The 15,797-nt window shown below is 47.0% G+C and overlaps 1 protein-coding gene and 1 long non-coding RNA gene across 3 annotated transcripts; one reads left to right on the plus strand and one right to left on the minus strand.

Annotated features, from left to right (window-relative positions):
• Positions 1–444: 444 nt before the first annotated feature.
• LOC119329701 (ABC transporter G family member 44-like) lies at positions 445–7,975 on the plus strand. 2 transcript variants are annotated; one of them, XM_037602775.1, is made up of 20 exons: positions 445–924; positions 1,345–1,465; positions 1,565–1,653; positions 1,966–2,050; positions 2,154–2,313; positions 2,398–2,528; positions 2,625–2,715; positions 2,955–3,256; positions 3,738–4,019; positions 4,097–4,413; positions 4,550–4,740; positions 4,807–4,910; positions 5,000–5,156; positions 5,246–5,347; positions 5,428–5,561; positions 5,651–5,983; positions 6,080–6,370; positions 6,452–6,535; positions 6,639–6,772; positions 6,861–7,975. In XM_037602775.1, the coding sequence occupies exons 1-20, from the start codon at positions 560–562 to the stop codon at positions 7,774–7,776; spliced, it is 4,389 nt and encodes a 1,462-aa protein (XP_037458672.1). In that variant the 5' UTR covers positions 445–559; the 3' UTR covers positions 7,777–7,975. The 2 variants fall into 2 exon arrangements, with proteins under 2 accessions (XP_037458672.1, XP_037458671.1); XM_037602774.1 differs by having other exon boundaries at positions 4,550–4,710; positions 6,861–7,972.
• Positions 3,588–14,092, minus strand: LOC119329702. Its single transcript, XR_005159678.1, has 4 exons — positions 13,788–14,092; positions 10,133–10,241; positions 9,671–10,041; positions 3,588–5,556 (listed from the first exon to the last, which is right to left on the minus strand). It is a non-coding gene; the product is annotated as an uncharacterized LOC119329702 (long non-coding RNA).
• Positions 14,093–15,797: the final 1,705 nt, after the last annotated feature.

Genomic DNA, 15,797 nt, shown 5'->3' on the forward strand with positions numbered 1-15,797 from the left:
GCGAGAGGAACTCGTGATTCGGTCGCCCGGGTCCTCTGTTTCTACAAAGAAAGAATATACCCGGTCTCCCCTCCCGTTCCCTCTATGCCACCACAAACCAGGGGTTGGCAGTGAATAAACAAACACCGTCGGATGACCAGATCCCGCTCCCACACGGCTAAAGCGTGTTCCACACTGCGCTCTCGTTCATATTCAATTGCGCTCGGAAGCTCCCGCCCGCCTACCCCGTCTCCCCCCCGCCCCGGTGAGTAGGCCATGCACGCATGGGCGCACGCGCTACCCGCCATTTTTCCTCGCCAGTCCACCTGCTCCCTCCTCGCCCCTGACCCCGATCGCCGCCGTTCAAACCCCCGGCTGCTCCCTCCACCAACCCACCCCACCCCACCCAGTAACGACCAACGAGTACCCCCTATATCTACGCGCCGGCAACTCCCCCTTTGAGCAAGCCAAGAAAGCTGGCATACAGCGTGCCACTGGACACTTGACTCGACGGTCATTGTCCCCGAACCTTGATCCGTCCTTCTTTCTGGGAGGGAGGGAGGCTGCCAGTCGGCCGGCCATGGACACTGCGGAGGCGGCGTGGGGGGTGGCGAGCCTGCGGCTAGGCTCCCGCCGGCTAGGCTCTCGCTCCTCGTACCGGGAGCGAGGGGCCGACGTCTTCTCCAGGGCGTCGTCGGCGGCCGGGGCGGGCTCCGAGGACGATGAGGAGGCGCTCATGTGGGCGGCGCTCGAGAGGCTGCCCACGCACAGCCGCGTCCGCAAGGGCTTCGTCGTCGGGGACGACGGCAGCGGGGTCGAGCTCGGACTCATCGACGTCGCCGCCCTCGGGTACCAGGAGAGGACGCGCTTGCTCGACCGCCTCGTGCGCGTCGCCGAGGAGGACCACGAGCACTTCCTGCGCAGGCTCAAGCAGAGGATAGACAGGTGGCTCCTCTCACCTGTTTGCGTTGCTCTGCTCTGCTTTGCATCCATCTCTCTGCTGTTGTCACCTATTTGCCATCAATCTCTCCACTTCATTCTGAAATATTTGAAGTTCTTCATTTGTCCTAACTCAAACTTCCATAAGTTTGACAAAATTCAGAGAATCATTTACTAATATCCACAACACCATATATTATATATGTATGAAAATATTTATTCTCAGGAAAAAAGGTATGAAAATATACCTAATGATGAATAGGTGAAAATGGTAAAAACATATTTCCTAACATATTTGAACATTTTCACCATTCATAGATCTCCTCTTGTTGTCAATCCGAAGCCCCGATCACGCGTTTGTTAGAAACTAAGCATGAAGGACGTCAACAGAAGATGATGAATTTCTTGCCTGCTCATTTGTTTCAGGGTTGGGATTGACTTTCCGACGATCCAGGTGCGATACGAGCACCTCAACATCGAGGCGCTCGCACACGTGGGGAACAGAGGCTTGCCCACCTTCATCAACACCACTCTGAATGTTCTAGAGGTACTGCCAGGAGCGTTGAAGCCACTATATGTTATCATGAATTCTAAGGAATATTCTTCAAGCCTGACCTTTTTTTTTTGTACCCGCCTTCTCTTTCAGACATTAGCCAATCTTCTTCATATTGTTCCCAACAAGAAGATACCCATCAATATCCTGCATGATGTCAACGGGATTATCAAGCCAAAGAGGTAACGCTTTTGGACGGGACCGTTATTTTTCATGTCGTTGCACGACCACCCACCAGGGTGATCAGAGTAGTCTCCAGTACTTCAGTTAGATTATATGTTCTGGAATCATGATAGCACAAAACCATATAATTTTCCAGGTGAAAAATTGTATGTTAAATGATCACCACTGTTTATGTTGTTGTAGACTTTTCTTTGTTGTGAAACATTCTTCAGTGTTGCATCACTCGTCGATTTTCCGTATTTGTGCCATCCTTAAGCAACATATTTCAGTTGCGCTTGAGGTCTGATATCCGGTGTTCATGCAAAATTCAGGATGACGTTACTACTAGGGCCACCAGGATCAGGGAAGACTACACTGCTTCTTGCTTTGGCAGGGAAACTAGACTCTGATCTAAAGGTTAGACAGCATACTTGTTTATTAATCAACTAGACTGTGACAGCAATCTTGTTGTAAAGTTCCAGGAAACTTACTCTTGTGTGATATGATACGAATAAACCAGGTTTCAGGGAAAGTGACATACAATGGGCATGGAATGAATGAGTTTGTGGCTCAAAGATCAGCAGCTTACATATCCCAACATGACCTCCACATCGCTGAGATGACGGTACGGGAAACCTTGGCCTTCTCAGCCAGATGCCAGGGGATTGGAAGTAGATATGGTGAGCTCAAAATCCAATGACTTTATGGGAGACAATTTACTCCTCTCTATAATTGTGTGCTAATTCTTGGTGAACTTGTCCTAGACATGCTAACTGAGCTATCAAGAAGGGAGAAGGCTGCAAATATCAAACCAGACCCAGATCTTGATGTATACATGAAGGCAATATCAGTGGGCGGTCAGGATACAAATATCATCACTGATTACATCCTCAAGGTACTGAATCCAAAAACAATATCTTGTTCTTGAATCCAACAACAATATCTTGTTCTTCAATGTGCTAAGCTCTGAATGTTATGCTGAACCCTGCAGATTTTAGGTCTTGACATTTGCGCTGACACCATGGTCGGAGATGATATGCTGAGAGGAATCTCAGGGGGGCAACGCAAACGTGTCACAACTGGTATGTCTGGTATTGCAAAATTGTCATGGATGCATAATTCTAAAAAAAATTGTAGAACAAAAATGCCAAATTTCTTGAACATATCATTGCCAAGAGTTTTTCTGGAACCACAACATATACTTCTCATGCTTATCCTGTTGTACACTATACAAATTTCCATGAACATCTCATCTCGTTATCATAGCAGAATATGAGATCTGAGCATTTGCTGACCCTTGGTTACTTGAAATTTTCTGAAGGCGAGATGATGGTCGGGGCGGAAAGAGCACTGTTCATGGATGAAATCTCCACTGGCCTAGATAGCTCTACCACATACCAGATAGTGAAATCACTTGGACTAATCACCAACATCCTCGGTGGCACGACTGTCATTTCCTTGCTGCAACCTGCACCAGAAACATATAATTTGTTTGATGACATAATCCTCTTGTCGGATGGTCACATTGTGTATCAAGGGCCACGTGAACATGTGCTTGAGTTCTTCGAACTCATGGGCTTCAAATGTCCCGACCGGAAGGGGGTCGCCGACTTTTTGCAAGAAGTAAGTCAGCTCAAATGCTTTGTCAAAGTTTACTAATTTCCAAGCCTCATGATGTTGGTCACTTCGAAGGGGAGCCTTGGCGCAGTGGTAAAGCTGCTGCCTTGTGACCATGAGGTCATGGGTTCAAGTCCTGGAAACAGCCTCTTACAGAAATGTAGGGAAAGGCTGCGTACTATAGACCCAAAGTGGTCGGACCCTTCCCTGGACCCTGCGCAAGCGGGAGCTACATGCACCAGGTTGCCCTTTTGAAGGGGAGCCTTGGCGCAGTGGTAAAGCTGCTGCCTTGTGACCAAGAGGTCACGGGTTCAAGTCCTGGAAACAGCCTCTTACAGAAATGTAGGGAAAGGCTGCGTACTATAGACCCAAAGTGGTCGGACCCTTCCCCGGACCCTGCGCAAGCGGGAGCTACATGCACCGGGCTGCCCATGATGTTGGTCACTTCACAATTTTGGTTACTGACACCAGCGAAATTAACTTACAGGTGACATCAAGAAAAGATCAGCCACAATACTGGGCAAGGAATGACCGGAGATACCAATACGTCCCAGTCAAGGAGTTTGCTCGTGCATTCCAGGCATTTCATGTTGGCCAAAGTCTATCTGCGGAGCTGTCTCGTCCTTTTGACAGGAGCCAGTGCCACCCTGCTTCACTGACGACCAAGCCGTACGGTGCCAGCAAGATGGAGCTGCTGCGCGCATGCGTCGAGAGGGAGTGGTTGCTCATGAAAAGGAATATGTTTGTCTACCGTTTCCGGGCTTTCCAGGTAAAGCCTCCCATTTCAGTTCAGGCAAATCTTCATACTTATAAGAGATTGATTGATTGATGGCACTACCTCTGCAGCTTCTGGTGATGACAACAATCGTGATGACACTGTTCCTGCGCACAAACATGCACCATGGTAAGGTTAACGACGGCATTGTCTTCATGGGTGCTCTGTTCTTTGCTCTAGTTGCCCACATGTTCAACGGTTTCTCCGAGCTCGCTATGGCCACCATAAAATTGCCGGTCTTCTTCAAGCAAAGAGATTACCTCTTCTTCCCTGCATGGGCTTACGCCATACCAACTTGGATTCTCAAGATACCGATATCTTGTGTCGAGGTCTCCATCACAGTATTCCTGGGTTACTATGTCATTGGGTTTGACCCAGATGTTGGAAGGTACGCGTCAAATATCCTCTTACTGTGGCAGACTAACAGTTAAACCATATGTCTTGCTGTCCTAGTTCTGGAGGAAGAAAAAGAACATCACAGACAAGTAGGTACCAATATTAATTATCTTGTTGTTTTCTTGCAGGCTGTTCAAGCAGTACTTGCTTCTGTTGCTTGTCAACCAGATGGCTGCAGCAATGTTCAGGTTTATCGCAGCACTGGGCCGGACCATGGTTGTTGCAAATACGCTGGCGTCCTTTGCACTTTTTGTGATGCTGGTGCTCAGTGGATTCGTCCTGTCACATCGTAATGCCCCTGAAAAACATTTTTCACTTGGTAGTTGAAATGTAAATTTCAGAGAGAAGATTAGTGACACCGGTTTCGTTTGCTTGTTCATGACAGATGATGTGAAGAAATGGTGGATCTGGGGCTACTGGGTGTCACCGCTTCAGTATGCCATGAGCGCCATTGCCGTAAACGAGTTCCTTGGACAAAAATGGCAACGGGTATGTAGCTGTTGTTTCCGCCGTGACAACAGTATTGGTCATTCGCATAACATGGTACTGTAGTTCTGACTGTCAAAACCATTTTGCAGGTTCTCCAGGGCTCCAGCAATATCTTAGGAATTGATGTGCTCAAGTCCAGGGGCATGTTCACTGAGGCAAAATGGTACTGGATTGGCGTTGGGGCACTCCTGGGATACGTTGTCCTGTTCAACATCCTCTTCACCTTCGCTCTAAGCTACCTCAAACGTACGTAATTCAAAGCTTCTAAATGGAATTTTGCAATGCACATTTTGATCAAGCACTTGATCTGAGACCATTACTTGTATAACATGCAGCGTTGGGTAAGTCTCAGCAAATTCTTTCAGAGGATGCACTGAAGGAGAAGCATGCCAGTATCACCGGCGAAACTCCTGTTGGCTCTGTCTCTGCAGCTGCAGGTAAGGCCAGTTGCACTAATGGTTGGATTTGGACATGATCATGGCAACATGTCATCTAAATGGCCAAACTTCTCTTGTAGGGAACATCAACAACTCGAGGTCAAGGAGAAATTCTGCCGCCCCAGGCGACAGTGGTAGGAAGGGAATGGTCCTCCCTTTTGCACCGCTTGCTGTTGCCTTCAACAATATGAGATACTCTGTTGACATGCCTGCGGTAATGCCAAAATTAGCTTTCGGTTTTCAAAGAATAAGAACATCATGTGAAGTACTAGTACTAATTAACTTGATTTTGTTGCATAACAGGAAATGAAAGCACAAGGTGTTGATGAAGATAGGCTGCTTCTGCTGAAGGGAGTGAGTGGCAGTTTCAAGCCGGGAGTCCTGACAGCACTGATGGGGGTCAGCGGCGCCGGCAAGACCACGCTGATGGACGTGTTGGCTGGCAGGAAGACTGGAGGCTACATCGAAGGTGACATCTCAATCTCCGGCTACCCGAAGAAGCAGGAGACCTTCGCTCGTATCTCCGGTTACTGTGAGCAGAATGACATCCACTCACCAAACGTGACGGTGTATGAGTCCCTGGTCTACTCTGCATGGCTCCGCCTGCCTTCTGATGTCGAGTCGGAAACAAGAAAGGTATATATATGCGTCCTTGTTCAGCTGGGGCACACAGGCCAGGGATACATTACACTTGTTCTGATCTGAACAATGCCATTTCATCATATTTCACAGATGTTCATAGAGCAAGTGATGGAGCTGGTGGAACTGAATACACTGAGGGATGCCCTTGTTGGACTACCTGGAGTGAACGGCCTGTCGACAGAGCAAAGGAAGAGACTGACGATCGCAGTCGAGCTCGTCGCTAACCCCTCCATAATATTCATGGATGAGCCTACCTCTGGCCTTGATGCCAGGGCCGCGGCTATTGTCATGAGGACGGTGAGGAACACCGTCGACACAGGCAGGACTGTTGTTTGCACCATCCACCAGCCTAGCATCGACATTTTCGAAGCCTTCGATGAGGTAATTGTTTATACTAGAAAATTCCTTTTTCATGCATGTTTCCAAAATTATCGTGATCCTGACATTCTTTTGGCCTTGCAGCTATTCCTGATGAAGAGAGGAGGGGAGGAGATATATGTGGGTCCTCTAGGGCACCAGTCGTGCGATCTCATCCAATACTTTGAGGTAACTTTGCCGTCCTTCTCATCCAATAATTTCCTCCTTAATTTCCTAGGTAGTTTTTTGGCTTTGATTGATAGTAACAGTTTGCTGGTATTAATTTTATCAGGGAATCGAACATGTCAGCAAGATCAAACCAGGGTACAATCCGGCAACTTGGATGCTGGAAGTGACCTCACAAGCACAAGAAGATATACTAGGTGTCAGTTTCGCGGAAGTCTACAAGAACTCAGACCTCTACCAGTAAGTAGTCATTAATTTTGCATGTTTGCCAAAGAAAAAACGAAAGGCCTGATGGACTGACAAACACGATGTACTATGTATTTTGCAGGAGAAACCAGAGTGTGATCAGGGACATCAGCAGGGCCCCTGCTGGCTCCAAGGATCTCTACTTCCCGACGCAGTACTCGCAAAGCTCTGTCACCCAATGCACGGCATGCCTGTGGAAACAACACCTGTCCTACTGGAGGAACCCTCAGTACACAGTGGTCCGCTTCTTCTTCTCCCTCGTGGTGGCACTCATGTTCGGCACCATATTCTGGCAGCTCGGGGGCAAGACATCAAGGACGCAGGACCTGTTCAATGCGATGGGGTCCATGTACGCTGCGGTGCTCTTCATGGGGATCTCCTATGCCTCGTCGGTGCAGCCTGTGGTGGCCGTGGAGCGGACGGTGTTCTACAGGGAGCGGGCAGCTGGGATGTACTCAGCGCTTCCGTACGCATTCGGGCAGGTGGTGGTGGAGCTCCCCTACGTGCTGGTGCAGTCGCTGGCGTATGGGGTGATCGTCTACGCCATGATCGGCTTCCAGTGGGACACCAAGAAGTTCTGCTGGTACCTCTACTTCATGTACTTCACTCTGCTCTACTTCACCTACTACGGCATGCTCGCCGTGGGGCTCACCCCCAGCTACAACATCGCCTCCATCGTCTCCTCCTTCTTCTACGGCGTGTGGAACCTCTTCTCGGGCTTCGTCATCTCACAGCCGACAATGCCGGTGTGGTGGAGGTGGTATTCGTGGGTGTGCCCGGTGTCATGGACGCTCTACGGGCTGGTGGCCTCGCAGTTCGGCGACCTCACGGAGCCACTCCAAGACACCGGCGAGCCCATCAACGTCTTCCTCAAGAACTTCTTTGGATTCCGCCACGACTTCCTGGGTGTCGTCGCCATCGTCACCGCCGCGTTCGCCATCTTCTTCGCTGTCGCCTTCGGCCTCTCCATCAAGGTGCTCAACTTCCAGAAAAGATGATCCATCACAGAGTGCACAGATGTACCAACAGGTCAATCTGATCTGCACATGTATACATATAAACCCTTGCGTAGCAATAGTATACTCAGTACCAAGGAAATTGTACTAGTATATAGATAGTGAAGATATTTTTTTGGGTAAATTCGATAAACCAGAATGGCTGTTTAAGCGGCTAGCGGCTCTTGTTTCCCCTTCCTCTTTTCTCTCCAGCCCCTCCTTTGAGAGTTGTTTGTGATGACTCGGCTCGTGCCCCCTCCCTCTCCGCCGGCGCCGCCGGCCAGAGCAGGTATGGGAGAGGACTGCGGGTAGGTCCTGTGCATAAGTCTAGGGTTTACCACAGGGGTGTGAGCGCTATGCCAGCTAGGAGAAGGCCACTGTCGCATGCAAGCGGTGGCCAGTGCATGACGGCGATGCTCCTCCTACTCGCGGTGCTCCACTGGTGGGAGCAAGATGCAGTGGGAGACTGCAAAGCTGACGCCTCCATGAATAAGATCGAAGGCTACCTTTTCAAGAAGGGGAAAGTCCTCAGCCAACCTATTACTAATTATTCTATTGTAAACAAGGTCCAAGTATCACAAGGTTCAACGAAGTAAATAAAAGCCACATATATACCGCTCAAAGAGCAATGGGAAAAAAGGTAGAAATAAGTGAACCTTCATGCATCACCAATCATACTAATAGGCTGCTAACCAAATCGGTTGAATAAATCACAAGCGACCATCACCCATTAGTTGCATCCAAGACCGTGGGCGCCCGCTCCTCCCCGCGAAGCAAGGGCTAAGGACCACGTCTAGGTCCTTCATTTCTAGCTCATTTGCTTGAAGGCTACCAAGATCTAGAGCTTGTTTATTTGCCATGTTTGCTCTCTTAGTCACCATGGTGGAGAAGGGGGAAGGTGGAGGGGGAAGGTGGAGGGGGAAGATCGAACGTCCGACAGGTTTTGAAGCCAATTTGTTCGTGGAGCTCATTCTCAGTGGCGTGTGTGCGCTGCCCACCGAAGCTTTCCTCCCCTAGTCCTAAAGGATTCACTTTGGTGGTTGATGGCTGGCCTCCGACACCCTGTTGATGTATCCTCTGGTTGAATGACGACCGTGTGGAACTTTTGGCTACTTTTCTTCCCCTCGGCCTGAAGAGCCTATAGGGAGGGAGTTCGGCCTCCGCCACACGTCGACATCCTCTTACTCCGGCAAGCTGCCGGCGGTGGTCCTGCGGCGGATGTAGTGCTCCAATTGATTTTGTCCCTGGTGACACTAGGTTTGGTTATGTGTCAAAGCCTACAAGTCAGGACCAAATTACAATCTAGTTCTGTGATCTGGGGTCTTTCCTATAAGATGCAACTTTCCTTATGGGTCCTTGTGCAAAATACGGTTGTAATGTATAGCTTCTAATATCTAGTGCAGTCTAGGTCCTTCTGGACCCTTCCCCTACTAGAAAAAGATAAACCAAAAAGCCATTGTTGCATGTCAAACCTTAGGAATATGTACCATTGTAATATTGCACTAGCCAATATGATTTGTGTTTGTAAATGCCACCCACCCCAGCTATGTATTATACTTTCGTGGGGCCAGAACGATCTTTCATTCCACCCTTCTATTTCTTCCTCTTGCCCCATCGATAGGCCCTTGACAAACTAGAGCCGAGCTTGTCATCAAGCTCCTGCTCCTACCTACGATCTTCTAAATTTCTTTTTGTGGGGAGAACGATATTGTCAGTAACTGCAACAGTTGAGTTTTTATATTCTACTAGCACAACGCATGTGCTTCGCTATAGCGCAGACACCAGTTGCCAGGAACCAGGGCTGGCCGATTGTCTAGACATATTTATGACATATCATATAGTGTGCTTAGTGCCAGATGAATTCATGTATCAAATAAACAGGGAAGGTGGGAATTACTTGAGGCAAGGGGCTTCGCTGGAAGGAAGGAATCGAGCCAATCCACCACCTCACGGCGCAACTGCAACTTTCATGCAAACATCACCTGCCCAGTGCCCACCATCAACACCACAGCATCCCTGCAGCCCATGGAAGTCCTTTGACACGCCTAGAGCATGTGACTCAACCTCCGCTCCGTACCCATAACCCGTGGCATCTTCCAGTAGTAATGCACAATGCGGCTGCCCCTCTCCTGCGAAAGGAATTCCTCCCACCAACCTCACAAGCTTTGAACTGTCCTCCCTCTCCATCCTTATAGCAATACCAACAGGACGCATCCCAACACATAGAATGCCAAGGAGACTTGGGGGAATTCTTGATGACTAGTACGGCTTGAATCGGAGGCCAAACAGAGTAGCGCATTAGTAATTATAATGTGACAAGATGGATTCATTCCGTCCAGAAAAGAGAATTCCAACTAACCTTGATGCACATGTGGATCTGAAAACAATGCCAGCCCATATTGTTAAGGAGCATCCATGTCAATTGGATCAATGTTGGCAAATCCACAATATGGAAGATTACCAATAGGCTGAAGGTGACAGAAAAAAACAGTGTTATTGGCACTGACTTTTATATTACCGTTGATCTCTTTATTAGTTCAAATAAATTACACCTCCTTAGATGGAAATACGCATATGACATGGATCAAACAAATTCCTGTCATCCAGATACATCACTTTTATCAAATATCAGATGCATCATGCCATGCTTTACGCAGTTTTTCTACATCTCTGTAAAACAATGAAGTGTTCAAACGTACAGGATATGTAGAAATTACAGGAAATCCATCAATATCCAGCAATCAGGCGTATGGTGAGGGATCGTGCTGGCAACTTATCTGGAAAGCTAAGGTTCCACCAATGTTTCGATTTTTTGCTTGGCAACTGGCGCAGAACGCTTTGGGGACGCGGGATAACAGACTGAAGGAGAATCCTGATTTACATTACATGCTCTATATGTGGGAGTAATAACGAGGATGGGCGACACACAGTTCTGTTTTGACCAAAGCAGGAGCCCTACGTGATCCCATGCACATGCGCTGGCGCCTACCCCCAGAGCATGTGTTGCTGCACCCAGGGCCGGATTGGCTATTGTTGGTCCCAGGTCATCTGTCAGACCAGGAACAAGCCCATATCTTCCTTGTACTGTCGAGATTAATTATGGCATTAGCGAAATGACTTCCTTCATGCAGAGGGCAAGGCGAAGGTGGAATACTCGGTCCATTTTTTGATCAATCTTTGGGTATCTATGTGGAACATAAAAGAAGAATACATGCGTGGATAACTGGATATCAAAGGGAAAGCACTATGTCCTGAATTTGTGGTTCCGGTGGAGAAGAAGGCTAGGGAGACCTAATGGATTGCCTGGTGCCCTCCACCGGAGGGATGGGCAAAGTTAACCAGTGATTTAAGATTTAATCCATCCACACATGAGGCGGCATTTGGTGTGGTAGCGCGTAATTGCAGAGGGAAAGTATTACTGCAGCGACAATACCAAGTGGTCGGTGTCATGATTCAGAGGAAGCAGACTATTTGGCATGTGTGATAGGGATCTAACTATTCATCGACAATACTCTTAACAGAGCAGAGCAGGAGGAGATAGATCGATCTCGTGCCACCAGCAGCACAAGATTTGGAGGCTGCCGTCGGCGCTTCAGGATGTTAGTTATCGGCATACTCGGAGGGGGCGAACAAAGTTGCACATGTTGCTGCTAGGGCCTAGGAGTGCGAACAAACCCGTCTGGATCCTGGATGCACCACCTGTTATTTTTAAGCTTTTCTTGCATGATTGTAAAGACATTATAATTAAGTAATGAAAGCCCCTTTCACTGAAAGAAAAAAGAAAGAAATGAATCAACAGAATCACAGAAGAAAATGCACTTCCTGGAAAATTCAAGCATTTTCTGGTTGGTCATGACAAGAAATGTCAAACAGTTTCCAAAAAAAGGGAAACATCAAAGGATGCCAAAACTTTCTATGTTCTTGTTGTGTCCGGCTGGAGACCATACCGGAATTTGTTGCACTCTACAAGTGAATTTCAGGACGGATTTTATCAATTGCTTTTGGTGCCCCGATACAAATCTGATGCTTGATTTCTATAACCAAAGTACCATAGTCCCACTCCTTATTTTAAACTTGGAAGTTCCAAATGATCTTTTCCTTGGAAAAAATCTCAGTCAACTCATTTTTCTAACCTGTACAAACTGGGAGATATTAACCATGGGAATACACATTCGCCAAGATTATTAGCCATTGCTGGGCTAATAAAAGATGATAAGACCCTGATGGTGTAGGGTGTCCTAGTTCAGAGGCTGCGGCTGGTCATATCCATGCATCACAGCTGGGGCAGATGAGGGCGACGAACTGAAGGCGGTGCAGCGGACGAAGGAGGCGGTGGCAGGCCACGAGAATGGAGACGGAGAGCTCGGAAACAGCAGAGCTAGGACGCATGCTGCAGTGCGGCCAGTCGGGACGCATGCTGCAGTGCGGCCAGTCGGGACGCAAGGGGCTAGCGCTGCTGCAAGAACAAAGGCATTTGAGGGGTGGCGGGTTTGGCTAGTGAACGGTGTCCAGTACAAGAATCCAGTGGTGAATTCAGGAAGAAAATGGAGGGTGGGCTCAAAGTTAACGGTGAGAAAATTAAAACACCCTTCAGATGAAGAACACATTATCTGCAAATCCTTTTGTCCAAACAAGCTGAATTTTTCCCAGATTACTACTGGAAACATATAGTATTTACTTTATTTTTATCAAAAATATCAATTTTTGAACGAAAATTTGAAACTGTCTAGATAAATAGCCATTATCTCCTAACCATTTTGTCCAAGTAAGCTCAAAACTTTCCCAGATTAATAATGGAAATATGCAGTATTTGCTAGAAATTTTCTGGATGTTTTGCAAAATATCAAATTTTGAATCTATATTTAGAAAAGCAGCCATTATCTCATAGCTCGTTTGCCCAAATAAGCTCTAAATTCCTCAGATTACTACTGAAAACATGTACTAGTATTTACTGGAAGTTTTCTGAATTTTTTGAAAAATATCAATTTTTGTACTAAAAAATTGGTACTGCCAATTTAAACAGACGATATAAGTACAACTAGCTACTGACTAGAAAACTAAACTAGTTAGTATTATTTCTCTTCATTTTTCCATATAAACAACGAAACAAGAATAGAGATTAGTTCAAGGATAATAATTATAAATACAACTAGCTAGGAACTGGCTAGAACTGAACTAGCTAAAAAAAGAGACGGCCTACAGGACTAGGCTAGCTACCTTCTCCATATGCTCCAGGAAGAAAGTATATGGAGGCAAGTGAGTACACAACTTTTGCAAAGCATGTGTGCTTTCATAGTCGAAAGAAGTCCACATCACCCCCTGTGGTTTCAGAAACCGGCTAACCTACCCACCCCCCAACTCTGAAACCAGTTAACTAATCCCCTCAGATATCTAATACCAGCCAGACTGATAGAGGACTATCTAGTTGGCGTCTGACATCTAAATTCAGCAAGGGTCGTTGCAGCCTTGCAGGTGTGCAAGTTTCAATGCGTAGTCAACACAAAGTACGAGTGTGCTGCCGTGCTGGGCATGGAAGAGCTGAGCGCCTAACCTGAACTCCTGGAGTCATCGCGCCGCTACCTTCAAGCGGCGATCATCACGTCTTGCCCCGCCGCCGTCTCGTCGAAACAAACCGGAGGAGCAGTTAACTAAGTTAAGTCTCAGACCCACCCTACCAAGCCGACGTGGCCATCCTGTAGAGCCACGCAAGCAAAACCACCGGCAGATACCACTTTAACTTGGATTAGGGGGTGCCTTGGCTGGTTTTCCCTTCGTTCAGAATTATTTGTCACAGAAATGGATGTATCTAGACGTATTTTAGTTCTAGATACATCCATTTTCGAGACAAGTAATTCCGAACGGAGGGAGTAGTATTGATATATCAGGGGATTAGTTAACTGGTTTCAGAGTTGGGGGGCTGGGTTAGCCGGTTTCTGAAACCACAGCGGGTGATGTGGACTTCTTTCTTCATAGTCTCATCTCATCTCTAATCAACGGACAGAGAAGAAAACGACCTTGTCCGGCGGAAGTCCGCGCGCTCGCTGCAGTCGGCGTGGATCCGCGGAGTGCCTCCTGGACAGGCGACGGGAGAGGGAGGAGCCGACGAGAGGCGGAGGACCGTCGCGACGGGCGACGACGGATGGCCTCCCGCGGTGGGCGGCTGGGGGCAGTCTCGCCAGCGTGCCGCAGTGCGCCCGTGTCGGCGTAGCCTCCTCCTTCCGATCCGGCGGCGTGGCGACCGAAGAGCTCCGGCCGTCCGGTGGCGGCTAGGTTTGGCGCAGGGGTGCGGGCGTGTGGCTGGCGACCAGCCGCGCGAGCGTCGAGGGGAGGTCCTCTACAACGTTTTTTTCTTTTGGAACGGGAGGTCCTCCATCAATAATCTCCCGCAAATTCAAAAATAAAACATGAATTTGAAAAAATGTTCACGAACTTGAAAATGTTTCCATTTTTTTTAAAAGGCCACAACATTTGAAAAAAGTTCATGGATTTCAAAAATATTCTCATATTTTAAAAATGTTCACTATTTTTTTAAAAAAGTTCATGAATTTAAAAACTTTACATGTTTGAAAGAATGATCAAGGATTTTCTTTTAAATTATGCATTTAGAAAAACTTCATGGATTTTGAAAGAGTAAAATACACTAGAGGTCCTACAAGTATTACAAGTTCAATCTTATATATGTATTTTTCTGGCGACTTTTAGGACCTAATTGATACACTTGGAATACTTTTAGGACTCGCGGTGAACAACTTATACACATTTAGGACTCACGGTGAACGATTTCAAACTTTTAGGGCATACTTGACACAATTGGAATACTTGTACGGCCTCTGGCGTATTTTACTCATTTTGAAATATGTACATGAATTTGAAAATTGTTCATAAATTTTTAAAAAGTCATGATAAAAAATAAAACTATAAAACAATGAAAAAAACCGAATAGAAACGGCCAGAGAAACATACGGAAAATCAAGGTTCCCAAAACTGGTGAGAATAAATCTACATGGGCCGGCCCATATAGGAACTACGGTAGAGGGGGGGTGTGAGCACTACTCGTACCAAATGGCTACTATTTGGGCTCAAGTGGTCGATCTTTATTGGGTTGGGCCTGCCAAATGTGTTGATGTTCGGTAGTAAGAATATTGTCGCAAATTTGGAGGGTAGGCTTTAGCCTATCGAAGCCTCACCTTAGATTCGTCGTTGCGAGAATCCGTGTCTGACAATAGTAACCGTACCAAATGAAGTCCAAACACGATGAAAATTTACAATGTTTTTTCTAGAACATAAGAGACCTTAGAAGTTTTGAAGAGAGACCAGAAGACACATGAGGGAGCCACAAGCTCACATGGTGTGCCCAGGCGGTAGGCGCACCAGGCAAACTTGTTGGCCTTGGCTCCGCTTGCCCTAATACCTGGCCTATAAATTCTCTAATATTTCAAAAACTCTGAAGCGAGACCCGAAACAATTCTTCCGCCGTCGCAAGTCTCTGTTCTTCCATGATTCCATCTGGAGGCCTTTTCTGGTACTCTGCCGGAGGGGGAAACCATTGGGGGAGGCAATCTTCATCAACCTTCCTGCCTCCATGATGATGTGTGAGTAATTCCTACAGGATCTATGGGTCCATAATAGTAGCTAAATCGCTTCCTCTCTCTCTCTGTATCTCTCCCTCTCTCTCTCTCTATCTTCAATACAATGATCTCTTCTGATATCAATCCGATGTAATATTTTGCGATGTGTTTGTTAGGATCTGAAAAATTATGGGTTTATAATCAGATTATTCATTGTGTAATTTTATAGCCTTGTATTTTTCTTCGATCTATTCGTCTTCTTTGGCCAAGTAGATTGATTTACCTTCAGCGTGGGAGGTGCTTGGTAGTAGGTTCGATCTTGTGGTGACCTTGCTCTATGACAAGAGGAGTGATAAGGCACGTATTGTATTGTTGCTGCTAAGGATAAAAAGGCAGGGTTTGGTCATACTAATTGATCTTATTGTGTCTACATTATGTCATCTTGATTAATGTGTT

This window comes from Triticum dicoccoides, chromosome 7A, assembly GCF_002162155.2.
Source record: "Triticum dicoccoides isolate Atlit2015 ecotype Zavitan chromosome 7A, WEW_v2.0, whole genome shotgun sequence".
Lineage (NCBI taxonomy): Eukaryota > Viridiplantae > Streptophyta > Magnoliopsida > Poales > Poaceae > Triticum > Triticum dicoccoides.